The 19,695-nt window shown below is 43.6% G+C and overlaps 1 protein-coding gene across 1 annotated transcript in view; it reads right to left on the bottom strand.

The window, feature by feature from the left end:
- The window catches only part of LOC126474742 (sodium channel protein Nach-like), a 215,725-nt gene that overhangs the window by 39,615 nt on the left and 156,415 nt on the right, over positions 1–19,695 (bottom strand). The window contains exon 7 of the mRNA XM_050102219.1: positions 15,921–16,086. Coding sequence (XP_049958176.1) covers positions 15,921–16,086 — 166 coding nt within the window. The remainder of the gene's footprint in view (positions 1–15,920; positions 16,087–19,695) is intronic.

Here is a 19,695-nt window from a genome sequence, read left to right as displayed (position 1 = left end):
ACGTTTGCGCTGCCTGACACGCTCCCTGCACCTTCATCGGATAACGCTGCAATGGGAGACTTAGTTTTGAATTTTATTCGTGCAGGGGGCTTTTATCGCTCGATCTAAGGATTTGTCTCTTTTTTTTGTTGAGTCTGGCCTTTGGCCCACGGTTTTAGATTGGGATTTTTAGTTTGTTTATTGGTCGTCGGCTACTCTATGTGCTTTTATTTCCTTGCTCTCTGGTCTTTGTCTGTGTCTTTCTTGTTCTGTGCCGTCCCTTGTTACTTCTTTTACTTGTTTTTACCCCTTGTAGGTTTTTATGGTCGTGCAACAAGAGACCGATGGCATTTGTAGTCTGGTCCCTTCAACCCCCACAACCCAACCCAACTCATTTCTCAACGGCAGGTACTCTCGATTCCCCTTACTATTATCTACTGCATGCTATCCACGTTTTCCGTTTTCAGTTTTACAAGTATTGTCATAGTACTAAAAATTCACTAGCACAAATTTTCAGGTCTATCTGTACGGCATTAGGAATCCGTATGCGGCTAGGATAGAATATTTAATACTTTCATTAGTCCGTTTAAAAAAATGTAACGTTAAAAAGTGTTTCATTTAAATAGTCATTTTCTGCTTTATAGTCTTGTGTGTTTGAGTTTTTAAATTGATTTCAAACATTTTGATGAGGATTGCAACTCAGACATGCGGTAAATTCAGGCTTATTTCTAGGGACTGATGACCTTAGCAGTTAAGTCCCATAAGATTTCACACACACACACACACACACACACACACACACAGGCTTATTTCTCTTTATCTTCAGCTGAGTAGAGCAATATATTGCTTCCCCTACGGATATCTCTCGAAAAAACCGCAAATGTAAAAATGAGAGAGAATTGAACTCGCACAGAAGTTAGCAGGAATCGTTCTTAACTGCGAAATATTCGCTACTGAAACAGGAAAACAGGGCAATAGCAATGACACACCAAATACTTTCCCATCACAAACCAGAAAAGAAACCGAGTTAATATTGCATTGTTATCCAGTTCTGAGCTAAGTTAAAAGTTTAAAGTCCTTAACTTATCGGGAAGTTACATTAAAATGAGCTGCAAAATTTATACCGAACAGACAGACAGACCGAAAAACAAAAATCCCGTCGCCACACACCAGACTCGAAAGCGAGTTAATATTGCAGTGTCATTTACTTCCCAGCTGTGTTGAAAGTTTCAAGCGTCTAGGTTATAGGTAAGTCAGTTTGAAAGCAACTGCAAAATATGTACCGAAAAAGCAGACAAGAAACCGACCCAATAAAAATATGTCAGAAAGTTATTGCTCATTTACATATTATGTAAATTTACAGTACAGCACACGATATTAAACTTTTAAAACCAATCAAACATTTAATGCCACAAATACGAAATTCTTATTTAAGTAAGTAAATACATACATTTTGAAAATGTTTTAATGTTAGAGATATACATTTTGTTCCCACCTTCTTCAAATAAGATACACGTTCGTTATTTGTTGTTGCCAATCCTAGTCATGATACGAATATACCCGACAGCTTGAAAGAATATGTAAATAAAACCACTCTAACCTGACTGACAACATTCATATAACCGCCGAAACCGACAAAGACTTGTGGTAGTAGGTTGTCTCACGTTGAACGAAACCACTCAAATCCGGACAATGAGTAAAAACATTCATATAACACCCACAACTTACGGAGATTTGTTTCAGTCCATTGTCTCGCATTAAGTGAAACTACTCAAATCCAATGAACGAGTGAAAACATTCGTGTAGCTGACATGGCTATAGGGAACAGTTCCATATGGTTGTCTCATGAGCCTGACAATACCGACAGAACGGAAAACTATCCACTGATCAATCGGTTGTTTAAAACAGTATGTTGTCCAATCACTAGGTTCTACCATTTAGGGGTTACATTAAGACACTGTAAATGAGTGTCTATTCTAACATTTTCAGTTTTTACATATTAGCACACCTCTGACAGATACACCTCTGGCATTGTTTTGTCTTTGTAAATCGCAACTTTTGCCTACAAATATACATATTGGCTAAATGTTGAGGAATGTATGTCGCTCCTCATTGTAATGTTGAGTTCCATAACTTTCTGTGCCACTCCAGCTGCCATCTAATAGCAATCTGCAAATTGAGTAGGTCAGTCTCACCACGGAAAACGTTGTAGCTCTGGGCGTGCATAACGGACTTATGGGCCCATTGTGCGCGCAAGTACCGCTTCGCGGCTGAGAGTGGATGCACCATGTAACGTGGGGACATACACTGATCGACCAGAGCGTTATGACCGACCTACTATCGATACAAACCCTTCCAGCCGATGGCAGCGCCACCTGACGAGGAATGACTGTTACTCAGACACACACACTGTTGCGTGTAGCATCAGTGAGCGTGCTGTCCGTGAGTAGAACGGGAAAATCGTGCGATTTATCTGAGTTTGACCAAAGGCAGATTGCAATGGCCCGGAGGCTCGCCACAAACATTTCGGAAACTGCTCAACCTTGACTGAAATGGGCACGTGACCAACGGCACTGGGCCGGCCGCTGTGACCGAGCGGTTGTAGGCGCTTCAGTCTGGAACCGCGTGACCGCTACGGTAGCAGGTACGAATGCTCCCTCGGGCATGTATGTGTTGATGTCCTTAGGTTAGTTAGGTTTAAGTAGTTCGAAGTTCTAGGGGACTGATGACCTCAGATGTTAAGTCCCATAGTGCTCAGAGTCATTTGAACCATTTTTGAATCATTGGCAATGGACGTTTTCACAGTGGCAGAACGTTGTATGGTCTGATGCAGTCCAGTATCTTCCTCATCAAACCTATGGTAGGACACGAATCCGTCGTCTTGCAAGGGAGCAGCTCCTTGACACCTGTACTGCGGAACAGAGACAAGCAAGCGGCGGCTCCGTAATGATCTGAGGAACATTCACTTGGGCATCCATGGGTCCAATGGAGCTCGTGTAAGGCACCACGACGGCCAAGGAGTATTGTACACTGATCGCAGGCCGTGTACACCAATCCATGACGATCATGTTCCTCCATGGCAGTGGCATTTTTCATCAAGATAATACACCATGTCACAAGGCCAGGAGTGTGATGGAGTAGTTCGAGGAAGGCAGTGGCGAGTCCAACTGATGCACTGGCCCCACAACTCGCCAGACCTGAACGTGATCGAACACATCTGGATTCAAATGGTTCAAATGGCTCTAAGCACTATGGGACTTAACATCTGAGGTCATCAGTCCCCTAGACTTAGAACTAATTAAACCTAACTAACCTAAGGACATCACACACATCCATGTCCGAGGCAGGAGTCGAACCTGCGACTGCAGCAGCAGCGCGGTTCCATACTGAAGCTCCTAGAACCGCTCGGCCGGCTGAACACATCTGGAGTGTGACTGAACGTGGCGTCAAAGCTCATAGCGCCCCTCCCCGGAATTTATGGGAATTAGGTAACTAATGTGTGCAGATATGGCATCAACTCCCTCCTGCGATCTACCGCAGTCACATTGCTACCACGCCACAACACGTTGCTATCTATTGCAAAGGTGAACGTACCAGCTGTTAGGTAGGTGGTCATAATGTTCTGGCTATCATTGTATGTCTCGAACAGCTAAAGGCCGCACTTCGTGGGCACCTTGTGCACTTTGAAAGGTATTGCTGAATAGTACCTTGTAAGATATTTTGGAATAAAGTGTTTTTGTATAGCAAATAGTGTTCTGTCTAGTCACCGTAGAGTGGAAGGCAGTGAGTCCTCTTGCACCGTACACTCAACTGAAATATGGGAATGCAGGACAAGAGATCTGCAAATGAACTGCGTTCAGTACATATGTCTAAAGTTCAGAAAATTGTTGACTATTGCTTATCATTCCACGGAATATGAACATCTTCAAAAACAGTCAACAGTGTCATAAAATGACGCAGGTAAAGGAACGCATTTCTCATCTTATAAAGTTATTTAAGTTGTTCTAGTTCATTTGTAAGTGAGGGATAATGCTTGTCACATCTGTGTTATTTTCGATAAGGCCACAGGTGCATCGTGAGTCGTTGTAAATGGCCAGTATCATGGGGAGTTCAGGATTCTTTTGCTGTGCACGTGCACAGAGTATATCTTTGTCTGCGATGTGGACTTGATAGACCACTGTTTCCTGAACTGGAAACTGGCGGGCACCGCCACTCCTCTGTCACCGCAAGCTTTGGACGTTCTTCAGCGACCATCGTATGGCGCAGCGGTGGAACGTTGTGTGCCACAGAGAACGGCGATCTAACCTAACGCCTGGGCCGCGAGGATGGCATAAACATACATATATATATATATATATATATATATATATATATATATATATATATATATATATATAAAACCTAATCCTCAACGTAAGCTGCATGCTGGTGGGGATGGCAATCTCTGGGACTGGAACTATAAAATCCATTCAGGGTCTAAGTAATGGAACGTTATAGGTAGAAACGACGATATCGTAGAAGGTGATGAACCTCCTAAAATCAAAACTGCTGGGTGAGTATTCTATTATAGTCGAACTGCATCGACTCTTAACCACAGTCGAGGAGTAGTAACACGCAGTGACATCACGCATAAGGACACTACTGTGTTTAATCGAGACTGGCCTGCCGAAGGGGACATTAAGTGCTAAATTTAATGTGTCGTATGTAATGGCAAAATCAGAATCACTTACATTGACATCCGATTAGCTGGTTTTACCAGCTTGTATTAGAGTTGGATTTGTAAGACCAAAAGTCAGGCCATACTTCTCCAGTGCCCCGAGTTTTTCACGTCCAGAAATACGGGAACACCATTTTGACGTGTAGAGATCGTGATAAGCGTTCTATGGTTGCCATGTTGAAGGAACGTGTACCTCGGCTGACTTGTGTGTCAGTTGCTCAAGTCTGCATCCAGCAAGGAACAAGAGAAAATTCAGCATTTGAAGGTGACTAAGCGCATACCACATATTGAGGCAAAGAAGCTGTACAAGTCTCTTCAACCACCAACCTTTACAATTTCGGTTGGTACAACACTCACAAAAGTACGGCAAAAGCGTTTTTACACAGACGTCACCTATGGATTCTGATACCACAAAATGATCTAGCAAATGCACTTGCGGAAGCCAAAATCTGGATGAAACTGTTACTGTCTACACTCAAATTCCAATGATAAGCAACACGTCAGGCATTGCTATAGATACTGCATTGGAAGGTCGGTCGCTGAAAAGTACGAGGGCAGTTCAATAAGTAATGCAACACATTTTTTTCTGAAACAGGGGTTGTTTTATTCAGCATTGAAATACACCAGGTTATTCCCCAATCTTTTAGCTACACAACACTATTTTTCAACGTAATCTCCATTCAATGCTACGGCCTTACGCCACCTTGAAATGAGGGCCTGTATGCCTGCACGGTACCTTTCCACTGGTCGATGTCGGAGCCAACGTCGTACTGCATCAATAACTTCTTCATCATCCACGTAGTGCCTCCCACGGATTGCGTCCTTCATTGGGCCAAACATATGGAAATCCGACGGTGCGAGATCGGGGCTGTAGGGTACATGAGGAAGAACAGTCCACTGAAGTTTTGTGACCTCCTCTCAGGTGCGAAGACTTGTGTGAGGTCTTGCATTGTCATGAAGAAGGAGAAGTTCGTTCTGATTTTTGTGCCTACGAACACGCTGAAGTCGTTTCTTCAATTTCTGAAGAGTAGCACAATACACTTCAGAGTTGATCGTTTGACCATGGGGAAGGACATCGAACAGAATAACCCCTTCAGCGTCCCAGAAGACTGTAACCATGACTTTACCGGCTGAGGGTATGGCTTTAAACTTTTTCTTGGTAGGGGAGTGGGTGTGGCGCCACTCCATTGATTGCCGTTTTGTTTCAGGTTCGAAGTGATGAACCCATGTTTCATCGCCTGTAACAATCTTTGACAAGAAATTGTCACCCTCAGCCACATGACGAGCAAGCAGTTCCGCACAGATGGTTCTCCTTTGCTCTTTATGGTGTTCGGTTAGACAACGAGGGACCCAGCGGGAACAAACCTTTGAATATCCCAACTGGTGAACAATTGTGACAGCACTACCAACAGAGATGTCAAGTTGAGCCCTGAGTTGTTTGATGGTGATCCGTCGATCATCTCGAACGAGTGTGTTCGCACGCTCCGCCATTGCAGGAGTCACAGCTGTGCACGGCCGGCCCGCACGCGGGAGATCAGACAGTCTTGCTTGACCTTGCGGCGATGATGACACACGCTTTGTCCAACGACTCACCGTGCTTTTGTCCACTGCCAGATCACCGTAGACATTCTGCAAGCGCCTATGAATATCTGAGATGCCCTGGTTTTCCGCCAAAAGAAACTCGATCACTGCTCGTTGTTTGCAACGCACATCCGTTACAGACGCCATTTTAACAGCTCCGTACAGCGCTGCCACATGTCGAAAGACAATGAAACTATACGAGACGAAGCGGGAATGTTTGAAAATATTCCACAAGAAATTTCCGGTTTTTTCAACCAAAATTGGCCGAGAAAAAAAAAGTGTTGCATTACTTATTGAACTGCCCTCGTAGTTTCCTTCAGCTTAAATCAATGTCAGCAAGTCTGATGAAGAGGACTAAGTAGCGGATGGTTGCAATTAAAGTGCAGCAGCTCACAGAGATGCAGTGTGGGCTGTAATTATCGTATGGCAGCGAAAATTGTTGATGTTCTAATGCGTTAATACGAACCGATTTACGCTGGAAATATTTTTTTTCCTCCAGTTTTGGCCAGCAGATGCATATCTGGCCCTGTGACTGCAAAAAAGTCGTACAGAAATTTTTCTGTATGTATTGGGTTAGGAACGGGACATGGGCAGAGAAAGTCAAACAAGTGAGAAAAACATAGTGTTGATTTTATTATTAATCATAGTTTACGCAGTTTGTTCAAAATGAGCTCCGGAGATGTCGACGAGATGCTGCATCTGTAAAACGACGTGATCAACAACAGTTGGAGGCAGCAGTTCCGGTGGAATCTGATCAATTTGTTACTGTGTACCGGCCTTCAGATCAAGTAGAGTCCAAACGTGTCCCTGGTGAACGTGTACTTGTAAATATCCTCAGGACCAAAAATCACACGGATTCAGATCAGGAGATCTCGTAGGCTACGCATCTGAAAAACCTCTGGAGATAACACGTTAGTGGAAGGTTGCGTTAAGCAGATCTTTCACTGGTGGAGCGACATTTAGTTTAGTTTAGTTATGTCATATTCCGTAAACCATTTTTGCGATTATTCTATCGATATGATGTGGAACAAGTCAGATTACAAGATAGACGTACACACATGAATAGTGCTAATATGAATATTACTGAAATTTTTAGTTCTACATATGCAACTACGTTTAGAGACACAAATATTTTTTACCAGTTCTGAAAGAGAAACTCGTCCATGGAATAGAAGGAGTTGTCCAAAACAAATTACTTTAAAATTGGATTTAAAACTTGATCTGCTTACTGCCAGACACTTTATGTTGTTGGGCAAATGATCAAAGGTTTTTGTTGCTGAATAATGTACTCCTTTTTGAGCAGCTGACAGCTTCAATAACGGATAGGAAAGGTCATTTTTCCCTCTAGTGCTGTACGTATGAACATCACTGTTCTTCGCGAATTGAGATGGATTATTTATAACTAATTTCATTAGCGAATATATGTAGTTAAAATACCTAACTCCTTGAGCAGGTGCCTATGTGGCGTCCTTGGGGGAACACCACTAATCATTCTCACTGCTCTCTTTTGTGCACTCAATACTTTATGTCTAAGTGGTGAGTTACCCAAGAAAACTATTCCATAAGACATTCCTGAGAGGAAATATGCGAAGTACGTTAGGAGGCTGATCTGAGCGGTTGTCTTACCTTGCATGAAAACAGTGGTTTCCAGAGAGTTATGCTCTTCAAGAGCAGCAGTAACATGCTGTACTAGGAGGTCTCTATAACGTGCAGACGTCACGGTACGCCTGACAGACCCTCTGGATGTATTCTCTTCAAAGAAGAACGGACCGAGAATAGTGGTGCTTGTGAATCCACACCACTCAGTCACATATGGCGAGTGTAATGGCTCTTCGTACACAACACACGGTTTAACAGCGCCTCAGATTTGGCTGTTCTATGTATTCAGTGCACCATGTGGTGTAAAATTTGCCTCGTGACGTCATAGAATATTGCGTAGCCATATGCCATCAACTTCGATTCGAGCCAGAAACCGAAGGATCAATTCAGAACGTAGCTGCGGGCCATGAGGCCTCAATTGCTAATGGGGGCTCTGGATCCTGTACAGATCATCATCATCATCATCATCATCATTAGCCAATTCAATATTTAAATGATGTGGCCTCTTCGAGTCGTGGATTCAGGTAGGCTTTCAGCAGTCTTCTCCAAGTGGGCAGTTCTCTGCCAGGTGTTTCAAGCGATCTTCTTGATGTCTTTGTCCCATCTGTCTGGTGGTCTTCCTCTAGGCCTCCGGTGCTCTCTCGGACTCCACTCCAGTACTAGCTTCGTCCATCTTGTACAATACCAAACTAAAATAGACCGCAGAACTTTGCGTACTGTTGACAATGAACTGGACAATTGTGACACTGCGCGAGCACTAGCACTACATGGGGCATGTGCTACAGGGTCAGTTACAGCAACAGCAGCCTCGTCAATAACTTCCACCGGAATAGGATATCTTCCTCTTCCACTTACCACACCAAGCTCAGCGTGTTTTCGAATTTCATCATCATCTTCTCTATATCATTTAATGACATCGAGCCTCGCCTGAGACCTTTCAGTCAGCTATACTCTCTCAGTGAATCACTGTAATTGTTGTCGTTCACATAAAACAGTTTCATTAACAAGGCACGGTCTCTATTCTCGAAAGCCATTTTGTATATTCGCACTTTGCCTTGTCAAGTGAAGTGTGGATGTCATATCGTCATACAAACAGTGGACAGTGCCAGATTCGGACTTGCTAGCTGCAGTTGGAACTAACGATTTTCCCAGAGTAAATCGGTTCCGCATTAACGCATTAGCATATCTACCCAGTCTCGCTACCATATGATAATTACAGCCCACATCGGACCTCCGTGAATAGCTGCACTTCAGTTATAACCACCCAGTATAAGCTTACCATTAAGAAGGCGAAATCGAAGAAAGCGGACTATAAGACACAAAAACACTCAAAAGACGACGACTCGACTATGCATTTGGAGGTCTGTTTAAATGAACCCTCATTTCATTTCAGTTCTCTTCATTCTGAAGTGGGTTCTCCTAAAGGCAGAAGAGAAAAGAAAGACATAAACCGCACTGATAAATGGTTCCTGTGCTCCAAAGAACATGAACGGGTTCACAACGCTTGTGGAGGATATGAAACTGTTGGCGCAGAGGAGACCCTCCTGTCTGTGTCTACAGGATACACATTTTAAGAAATCCTACGCCCCTGTATTCAGGGGATACAACCTCCAACGAAAAGACGGATACTTGTGAATGCCCTCTCCCACTCCAATTCTGTTCCTCTCAGAACACCTGTTCAGGCAGCTGCTACCAAAGTGTATATTCCACTCAACATTGAACTTCGTAATGTAATAATGGATGACATATTCTAATGAGAGATTGCACAACTGTTCAGATTTTTAAAATATTTGTTATAAAAATCTCAGTCGAAAATAGTCACTCTTGATAACTAGTTTCTTTCACATTTAATGGTCATCTTCAGATTAAATTAGTTATGAGTTGAGAGAAGTCAAAATTCTTTGAAAAAGAATACCATCGTAAACCGTAACATAAAAGGAGCAACACTACAGTACACTTGTGATAACATTCCTTGACATCAAGCAATTCACCCGTAACATTTCCGCACAGGCGGAAAGACCATGCTGTCGTGCGTCCGCACCATAACATCCTCCTAATAATCGTTTAAGTTAGTTAGTTAGTTACGCGTTCTATTGATCAATAGCACGGAAAAACCGTTATGATGAGGAACGTGTCAAATGCGCACAGGTAACAAGGTTTCGTTTTTTTGCATTGTAGCCTTATACCTAAATATTTCTATTATCTATTCCATTCCCTTAAATGGCACAAAATGCATATATTATATCTCCAAATTTATTTACGCATATTCAAGAATTCATCTATGGTATAGAAGGAGTTGTCAAGGAGGTATGATTTCAATTTGTTTTTGAAACTATTACTGATGTCTGGTAATTTATCAAAAAGTTTTATAGCAGCATATTTTACCCCTTTCTGTGCCAAAGATAGGTTAAGTAAAGGATAGTGTAGGTCTTTCCTTTTTCTGGTATTGTAATCATAAATGTCGCTGTTGATTTTAAACTGGTCAATGTTGTTGAGAAAAAATTTCATTACTGAGTAAATGTACTGTGTGTGTTCCATACGTCCTCCTAAACCACTAGACCGATTTGAACCAAACTTGGTACAAAGATCCCTTACTGTCAGGCAACAATCGCCATGGAGGGTAAGAAGCACCTATCTACCGTAGTGCAGGAGATATGACATCATAAACAATGAGAGGCATGAAAATCGGCCGCAATAAGCATTGTATTTAAATGTATTACTTCTTTTCTGCTAACTGCATTCGCAACACGTTTTGCAGAGCGTATCAGAAATGCCTTTGAGTGAGCCTACAAATTTACATCATTGTATGACGTTAAAAACAATGTGATGCGTGAAAAAGTGCCTCATCATGGATCAAGGTTTAAGACACTTAGTTTTTACTACGAAGATGCTCTTGCAGTCGAGTCAACGAACTCCCTGACATCTGGCAGCGCTTTTGACAGCTTTCAACTGCGAAGTGGAAACGGCTGAAGGCGAAACGATAGCCCTCTAAAGAACTACGAAGAGGCGTTGCCGTAAGTAGGTTTATAAAATAGTATTGTTGACACGTGAATTTTCTATCGAGAGCATCTTCGAGTTGAGACATGCTACGTGAATGCGCCGAGCTTGGCTAGCCATCGCTTCCTGGGAAGCGACTCTATCTACTTACTTCTGGGTCGTAATAGAGGGCTGCTGTTCCCATAGAGTTTTTTAAATTCTGGTGACGTGCGAATACCATCTAAGGGGTGTTACTTCTAATATGTTGGTAACTGCTGTCATATCCATGCGTTTTCTTACAAATTCGTTTCCATATAGGCCGAACTCGAATCTCCAGGCCATAGAGGGTGATTCCGTGATGATGTTGCAAACTTTCAGGGATGATGGAGAAGGGTAAATCTGTCTATTTGAGGTAAGAAACTCTGGTCACGAAACGACCGAATCTAAATTTATAAACGAAAATCTTTCTGATACCTTTGAGAGGAACCTCTTCTACTGAAAGCTCTTTGCTTTCTATATTTATGGAGGAGGTAGTGTGGACCAAAACACGACAAAACCTCCAGTAAACATGGGCTCTAAAGTGCGTACCTTAAGAGCTACACTGAAGCGCCAAACAGTTGGTATAGGCATGGGTATATTCAAATACAGAGATATAGTAAACATGCAAAATACGCACTGCAGTCGACAACGCCTGTATAAGACAACATGTGTCTGGAGCAGTTGTTTCATCGGTTACAATGGCAAGTTATCAAGATTTAAGTGAGTCTGAACATGGTGTTATAGCCGGAGCGCGAGCGATGGGACACAGCATCTCCGAGATAACGATGAAGGCGGTATTTGCCCTTACGAGAGTAGCGTGAATGTCAGGAATCCGGTGAAAGATAAAATTTCCGACATCTCTGCGGCCGGGAAAAGATCCTGCAAGAACAGGACCAACGACGACTGAAGAGAATCGCTCAACGTGACGGAAGTACAACTCTTCCGCAAATTGCTGCAGATTTAAATGCTGGTCCATCAACAAGTATCAGTGTGCGAACCATTTAGCGAAATATCATCGATACGGGGCTTCAGAGCCGAAGGCCCACTCGACACAAAGCTTTACACCTCGCCTGGGCTCGTCAACTCCGACTATATGTGTTAACTATGTGTATCTCTCGAGCAGACCCGTGGTCTAGGGGTAGCGTCTTTGATTCATAATCAAAACATCTTCAGTCCCAGGTTCGATACACGCCACCGCCTGAATTTTGTTAAATAATCAGCATTGGTGGCCGAAGACTTCCGGCATAAGAAGTCAGCCTCATTCTGCCAACGGCCTTGTCAAAGAGGACGGAGGAGCGGATAGAGGTTCAGGGCACTCTCTTGTCCTAGGGGTGGGAAATTGCCCCTAAAGGCGGAAGAATCAGCAATGATCAACGACATGAGGATGTAGAAGGCAATGGAAACCACTGCATTAAAGACACGTAACGTGTATCCACAGGACATGGGGCCTGTAATTGGAGAAGTGTCATGATGATCTCTCCATTGGCAAAAGATTCCGGAATAGTCCCCCATTCGGATCTCCGAGAGGGGACTGCCAAGGGGGTGGTTACCATGAGAAAAAGATTGAATAATCAACGAAAGGGTAACGTTCTATGAGTCGGGGCGTGGAATGTCAGAAGCTTGAACGTGGTAGGGAAACTAGAAAATCTGAAAAGGGAAATGCAAAGGCTCAATCTAGACATAGTAGGGGTCAGTGGAAGGAAGACAAGGATTTCTGGTCAGATGAGTATTGGGTAATATCAACAGCAGCAGAAAATGGTATAACAGGTGTAGGATTCGTTATGAATAGGGAGGTAGGGCAGAGGGTGTGTTACTGTGAACAGTTCAGTGGCCGGCTTGTTCTAATCAGAATCGACAGCAGACCAACACCGACAACGATAGTTCAGGTACACATGCCGACGTCGCAAGCTGAAGATGAACAGACAGAGAAAGTGTATGAGGATATTGAAAGGGTAATGCAGTATGTTAAGGGGGATGAAAATCTAATAGTCATGGGCGACTGGAATGCAGTTTTAGGGGAAGGAGTAGAAGAAAAGGTTACAGGAGAATATGGGCTTGGGACAAGGAATGAAAGAGGAGAAAGACTAATTGAGTTCTGTAACAAGTTTCAGCTAGTAATAGAGAATACCCTGTTCAAGAATCACAAGAGGAGGGGGTATACCTGGAAAACGCCGGGAGATACGGGAAGATTTCAATTAGATTACATCATGGTCAGACAGAGATTCCGAAATTAGATACTGGATTGTAAGGCGTACCCAGGAGCAGATATAGACTCAGATCACAATATAGTAGTGATGAAGAGGAGGCTGAAGTTCAAGACATTAGTCAGGAAGAATCAATACGCAAAGAAGTGGGATACGGAAGTACTAAGGAATGACGAGATACGTTCGAAGTTCTCTAACGCTATAGATACAGCAATAAGGAATAGCGCAGTAGGCAGTACAGTTGAAGAGGAATGGAGATCTCTAAAAAGGGCCATCACAGAAGTTGGGAAGGAAAACATAGGTACAAAGAAGGTAGTTACGAAGAAACCATGGGTAACAGAAGAAATACTTCAGTTGATTGATGAAAGGAGGAAGTACAAATATGTTCCGGGAAAATCAGGAATACAGAAATACAAGTTGCTGAGGAATGAAATAAATAGGAAGTGCAGGGAAGCTAAGACGAAATGGCTGCAGGAAAAATGTGAAGACATCGAAAAAGATATGATTGTTGGAAGGACAGACTCAGCATACAGGAAAGTCAAAACAACCTTTGGTGACATTAAAAAAAGCAACGGTGGTAACATTAAGAGTGCAACGGGAATTCCACTGTTAAATGCAGAGGAGAGAGCAGATAGGTGGAAAGAATACACTGAAAGCCTCTATGAGGGTGAAGATTTATCTGATGTGATAGAAGAAGAATTAGGAGTCGATTTAGAAGAGATAGGGGATCCAGTATTAGAATCGGAATTTAAAAGAGCTTTGGAGGACTTACGGTCAAATAAGGCAGAAGGTATAGATAACATTCCATCAGAATTTCTAAAATCATTGGGGGAAGTGTCAACAAAACGACTATTCACGTTGGTGTGTAGAATATATGAGTCTGGCGATAGACCATCTGACTTTCGGAAAAGCATCATCCACACAATTCCGAAGACGGCAAGAGCTGACAAGTGCGAGAATTATCGCACAATCAGCTTAACAGCTCACGCATCGAAGCTGCTTACAAGAATAATATACAGAAGAATGGAAAAGAAAATTGAGAATGCGCTAGGTGCCGATCAGTTTGGCTTTAGGAAAAGTAAAGGGACGAGAGAGGCAGTTCTGACGTTACGGCTAATAATGGAAGCAAGGCTAAAGAAAAATCATAGGATTTGTCGACCTGGAAAAAGCGTTCGACAATATAAAATGGTGCAAGCTGTTCGAGATTCTGAAAAAAGTAGGGGTAAGCTATAGGGAGAGACGGGTCATATACAATATGTACAACAACCAAGAGGGAATAATAAGAGTCGACGATCAAGAAGGAAATGCTCGTATTAAGAAGGTTGTACGACAAGGCTGTAGCCTTTCGCCCCTACTCTTCAATCTGTACATCGAGGAAGCAATGATGGAAATAAAAGAAAGGTTCAGGAGTGGAATTAAAATACAAGGTGAAAGGATATCAATGATACGATTCGCTGATGACATTGCTATCCTGAATGAAAGTGAAGAAGAATTAAATGATCTGCTGAACGGAATGAACAGTCTAATGAGTACACAGGATGGTTTGAGAGTAAATCGGAGAAAGATGAAGATAATGAGAAGTAGTAGAAATGAGAACAGCGAGAAACTTAACATCAGTATTGATGGTCACGAAGTCAATGAAGTTAAGGAATTCTGCTACCTAGGCAGTAAAATAACCAATGACGGACGGAGCAAGGAGGACATCAAAAGCAGACTCGCTATGACAAAAAAGGCATTTCTGGCCAAGAGAAGTCTACTAATATCAAATACCGGCCTTAATTTGAGGAAGAAATTTCTGAGGATGTACGTCTGGAGTACAGGATTGTATGGTAGTGAAACATGGACTGTGGGAAAACCGGAACAGAAGAGAATCGAAGCATTTGAGATGTGGTGCTATAGACGAATGTTGAAAATTAGGTGGACTGATAAGGTAAGGAATGAGGAGGTTCTACGCAGAATCGGAGAGGAAAGGAATATGTGGAAAACACTGATAAGGAGAAGGGACAAGATGATAGGACTTGTGCTAAGACTTGAAGGAATGAGTTCCATGGTACTAGAGGGAGCTGTAGAGGGCAAAAACTGTAGAGGAAGACAGAGATTGGAATACGTCAAGCAAATAATTGAGGATGTAGGTTGCAAGTGCTACTCTGAGATGAAGAGGTTAGCACAGGAAAGGAATTCGTGGCGGGCCGCATCAAACCAGTCAGTAGACTGATGACCAAGAAGAGAAAAAAAATGTGTATCTCCCACCGCCCCCCCCCCCCCTCTTTCAGCTATTATTGTATTCATGCGCATCTCAAAAATACCCGTCTTCCCTCAGCGTGGCCCAGGTATGCCAAAAGGTTGCACAGTCCTGGCATTTTAGAGCCCATATTTACTGGATATTTTTTTCACTTTTAGTGCATACTACCTTCTCCCAAAATGTGGAGAGCAAAGAGCTTGCAGTAGAAGAGGTCCACTGTCAGAGTTATGGGAACGATTTTCGCTTATAACTTTCGTCTCGGTCGTTTCGGAAGCATGGTCCCCTGACTCAGATTGATCCATTTACCCTCCTCCATCACACTGAAAGTTTGTACCTTCATCACGGAAACACGCAGTATATTGTTCCACAGCACTAATACTGTTCCTATTGAGACATCTCGAGTCAACGAGCCATGTCTGACCTTATCCCTCTATTTCTCTAGGGGCGTGTAGACAGGACGGATCAAATTAAACTTATGACTTCAATGCAAAACGATATTCTGTGACTCGTAAGCGCTGCGACGTGTACAACGACCGGCTACATACAAAGTGGGTGCAAGTGTTAAAGAGCAAGGGCTACTCACTACGTCAGCGAGCCGTACGTGCTGGTGATGATCTGGTCCTCGCAGCTGGTCGTGCAGGGGCAGAACAGCGCATTGCGCACGCCCGTGCTGCTGCGCAGCACCGACAGGTAGTCCTCGTGGCTCCCAATGCACAGGATCTCCCTCAGGTTGCAATGTTCTTCTGGACCTGAAAAGAACCCGACCACTTGTCTAAGTGTTCACCACAGGCTGGAAAAACCGTGCAAGTCGAGAAGACGTAACTACACCACTGGCCATTAAAATTGCTACACCACGAAGATGACGTGCTACAGACGCGAAATTTAACCGGCAGGAGGAAGATTCTGTGATATGCAAATGATTAGCTTTTCAGAGCATTCACACAAGGTTGGCGGCGGTGGCGACATGAGGAACGTTTCCAACCGATTTCTCATACACAAACAGCAGTTGACCGGCGGTGCCTGGTGAAACGTTGTTGTGATGCCTCGTGTAAGGAGGAGAAATGCGTACCATTACGTTTCCGACTTTGATAAAAGTTGGACTGTAGCCTATCGCGATTGCGGTTTATCGTATCGCGACATTGCTGCTCGCGTTGGCCGAGATACAATGACTGTTAGCAGAATATGGAATCGGTGGGTTCAGGAGGGTAATACGGAACGCCGTGCTGGATCCCAATGCCCTCGTATCATTAGCAGTCGAGATGACAGACATCTTATCCGCATGGTTGTAACGGATCGTCCAGCCACGTCTCGATCCCTGAGTCAACAGATGGGGACGTTTGCAAGACAACACCCATCTGCACGAACAGTTCGACGACGTTTGCAGCAGCATAGACTATCAGCCCCATGGCTGCACTTACCCTTGACTCTGCATCACAGACAGCAGCGCCTGCGATGTTGTACTCAATGACGAACCTGCGTGTACGAATGGCAAAACGTCATATTTTCGGATGAATCCAGGTTCTGTTTAAAGCATCCTGATGGTCGCATACGTGTTTGGTGACATCGCGGTGAACGCACATTGGAAGCATTTATTCGTCATCGCCATACTGGCGTATCACCCGGCATGATGGTATGGGATGCCATTGATTACACGTCACCACTTGTTCGCATTGACGGCACTTTGAACAGTGGACGTTATATTTCAGATGTGTTACGAGACGTGGCTCTACCCTTCATTCGACCCCTGCGAAACCCAACATTTCAGCAGGATAATGCACGATCGCATGTTGCAGGGCCTGTACGGGTCTTTCTGGATACAGAAAATGTTCGACTGCTGCCCTGGCCAGCACATTCTCCAGATCTCTCACCAATTGAAAATTCTGGTGAATGGTGGCCGAGCAACTGGCTCATCACAATACGCCAGTCACTACTCTTGATGAACTGTGGTATCGTGTTGAAGCCGCATGGGCAGCTGTATCTGTACACGCCATCCAAGCTCTGTTTGACTCAATGCCCAGGCGTATCAAGGCCGTAATTACGACCAGAGGTGGTGGTTCCGGCTACTGATTTCTCAGGATCTATACAGCCAAATTGCGTGAAAATGTAATCACATGTCAGTTCTAGTATAATATATTTGTCCAATGAATACCCGTTTATCATCTGCATTTCTTCTTGGTGTAGCAATTTTAATGGCCAGTAGTGTATGTACCAGGGACATTGTAACCCTCCTAAAACTGATCATGTCGACTGTTGGGGATATGATGGTGAAGTAGAAACACGAAGGAACAAGCCCTGCTGAACCGAGACCAGGTAGGTCTCACATACAGACAGACAGGGCTCGTCAAGCGTTGAGGGAGGTGATTGCACAAACGTCGCATGATATCAGTTGAAGGGGCCACTCGAAAGTTTCATTGGGCTAACACCAGTCCAATGAGTCCAATGAATGTGAGTAGGGAGATAGAAATAATGGGGCCAATGGTCGAATAGTTTCTTGTAAGCCACGGATGGTTGTAGTAAATACTAAACGAGATTTGGTGTGGTGTTAAAAGAGATGCCACTGGAGATTATATGACTGAAAACGAGTGATTCAGAGTGATGAATCACGCTATACCCTGTGGCTATCCGATGGAATTGTTCTAGTCTGGCTAATGCCTGGAGAACGTTAGTCGTCGTCATGTGTAGTGAGAACAGTAAAGAACGGAGGAGAGAGTGTTACGGTATGGGACGTATCGTTTGGGTGTGGTCCCGTTCTTGCGTTTAAAAAAATGCTATGTGCGGAAGGACACAGACACATTTTACAGCTTTGTGTAATAAGTAAGTAGATGAAGAGGTAGAAGGCAATGATTGCATTATCGTGACAAGTCATCCTTTCATAAAGAAGTATCTGTTAGGCATTGACTTGTAGACAATGACTTTCCTAAAACTGATTGGCCCGCCCAGAGTCCTGTCATGAACCCAATGGAAGACCTTTTGGATCAGTTAGGATGTCGACTCGCTACAGACACTGGCGTCCAACATCACTGTCTAGTCTGGTTTTCGCTCTTGTAAGGAAATGGGTTGCCATTCCTCCACAGACATTCAGAAACCTCATTGACAGTGTCTCTTATACAGTATGAGTCACTAACTATTGCCACCTAGGATAACTCCGTAAGTACGAGGGTGAGTCAAATGAAAACCTTAAATATATTTTAAATATTATTTATTGTGCAGAAGTGGCACAAAGCTGTATCGCTTTTCAAAATAATCTCCCCCACGCTCAATGGAAGTCCTCCAGAACTTACAAAGTGCATAAATTCCTTTAGAAAAAAAATTCTTTTGGTAGTCCGCGCAACCACTGATGCACCGCGTGGCGTACCTCTTCATCAGAACGGAACTTATTTCCTCCCATTGCGACTCTGAGTGGTCAAAACATATGGAAATCACTTGGAGCAAGGTCTGGTGAGTATGGTGGATGAGGGAGACACTCAAAATGCAGGTCTGTGATTGTTGCAACTGTTCTACGGGCAGTGTGGGGCCTTGCATTGTCATGTTGCAAAAGGACACCTGCTGACAGCAATCCACGTCACTTAGATTTGATTGTAGGCCACAGATGATTTTTTAGGAGATCTGTGTATGATGCACTGGTGACAGTGGTCCCTCTAGGCATTTAATGCTCCAAAATGACGCCTTTTTCGTCCCAAAAGAGAGACAGCATGACCTTCCCTGCTGATGGTTCTGTTCGAAACTTCATTGGTTTTGATGATGAGGAATGGCGCCATTCACTGCTCGCTCTCTTCGTTTCCGGTTGGTGGAAGTGAATCCAGGTTTCGTCTCCAGTAACGATTCTTGCAAGGAACCCATCACCTTCTCGTTGAAAGCTCCGAAGAAGTTCTTCACTAGCATCAACACGTCGTTCTCACATTTCAGGAGTCAGTTGCCGTAGCATCCATCTTACAGACACTTTGTGAAACTGAAGCACATCATGCACAATGTGGTGTGCTGACCCATGACTAATCTGTAAACATGCTGCAATGTCATTCAGTGTCATTTGGTGGTTTTCCTTCACTATGGCTTCAACTGCTGTAATGTTCTGTGGAGTCACAACTCGTTGTGCCTGACCTGGGCTAGGAGCTTGTTCCACTGAAGTCACACCATTTACGAACTTCCTACTCCATTCGTAGACTTGCTACTGTGACAAAGATGCATCACTGTACTTAACCTTCATTTGTTGATGAATTTCAATAGGTTTCACACCTTCACGTCGCAAAAACTGAATAACAAAACGCTGTTCTTCGCTGGTGCAAGCCGCAAGTGGAGTGGCCGTCTTTATACTGATATTGCGACGGTAAGTGTGTATCTGCACTATGCTGCCACCTACA

Source organism: Schistocerca serialis, chromosome 4 (assembly GCF_023864345.2).
Source record: "Schistocerca serialis cubense isolate TAMUIC-IGC-003099 chromosome 4, iqSchSeri2.2, whole genome shotgun sequence".
In the NCBI taxonomy this organism is placed as follows: domain Eukaryota; kingdom Metazoa; phylum Arthropoda; class Insecta; order Orthoptera; family Acrididae; genus Schistocerca; species Schistocerca serialis.
This window is presented reverse-complemented; position numbering and strand designations above follow the sequence as displayed.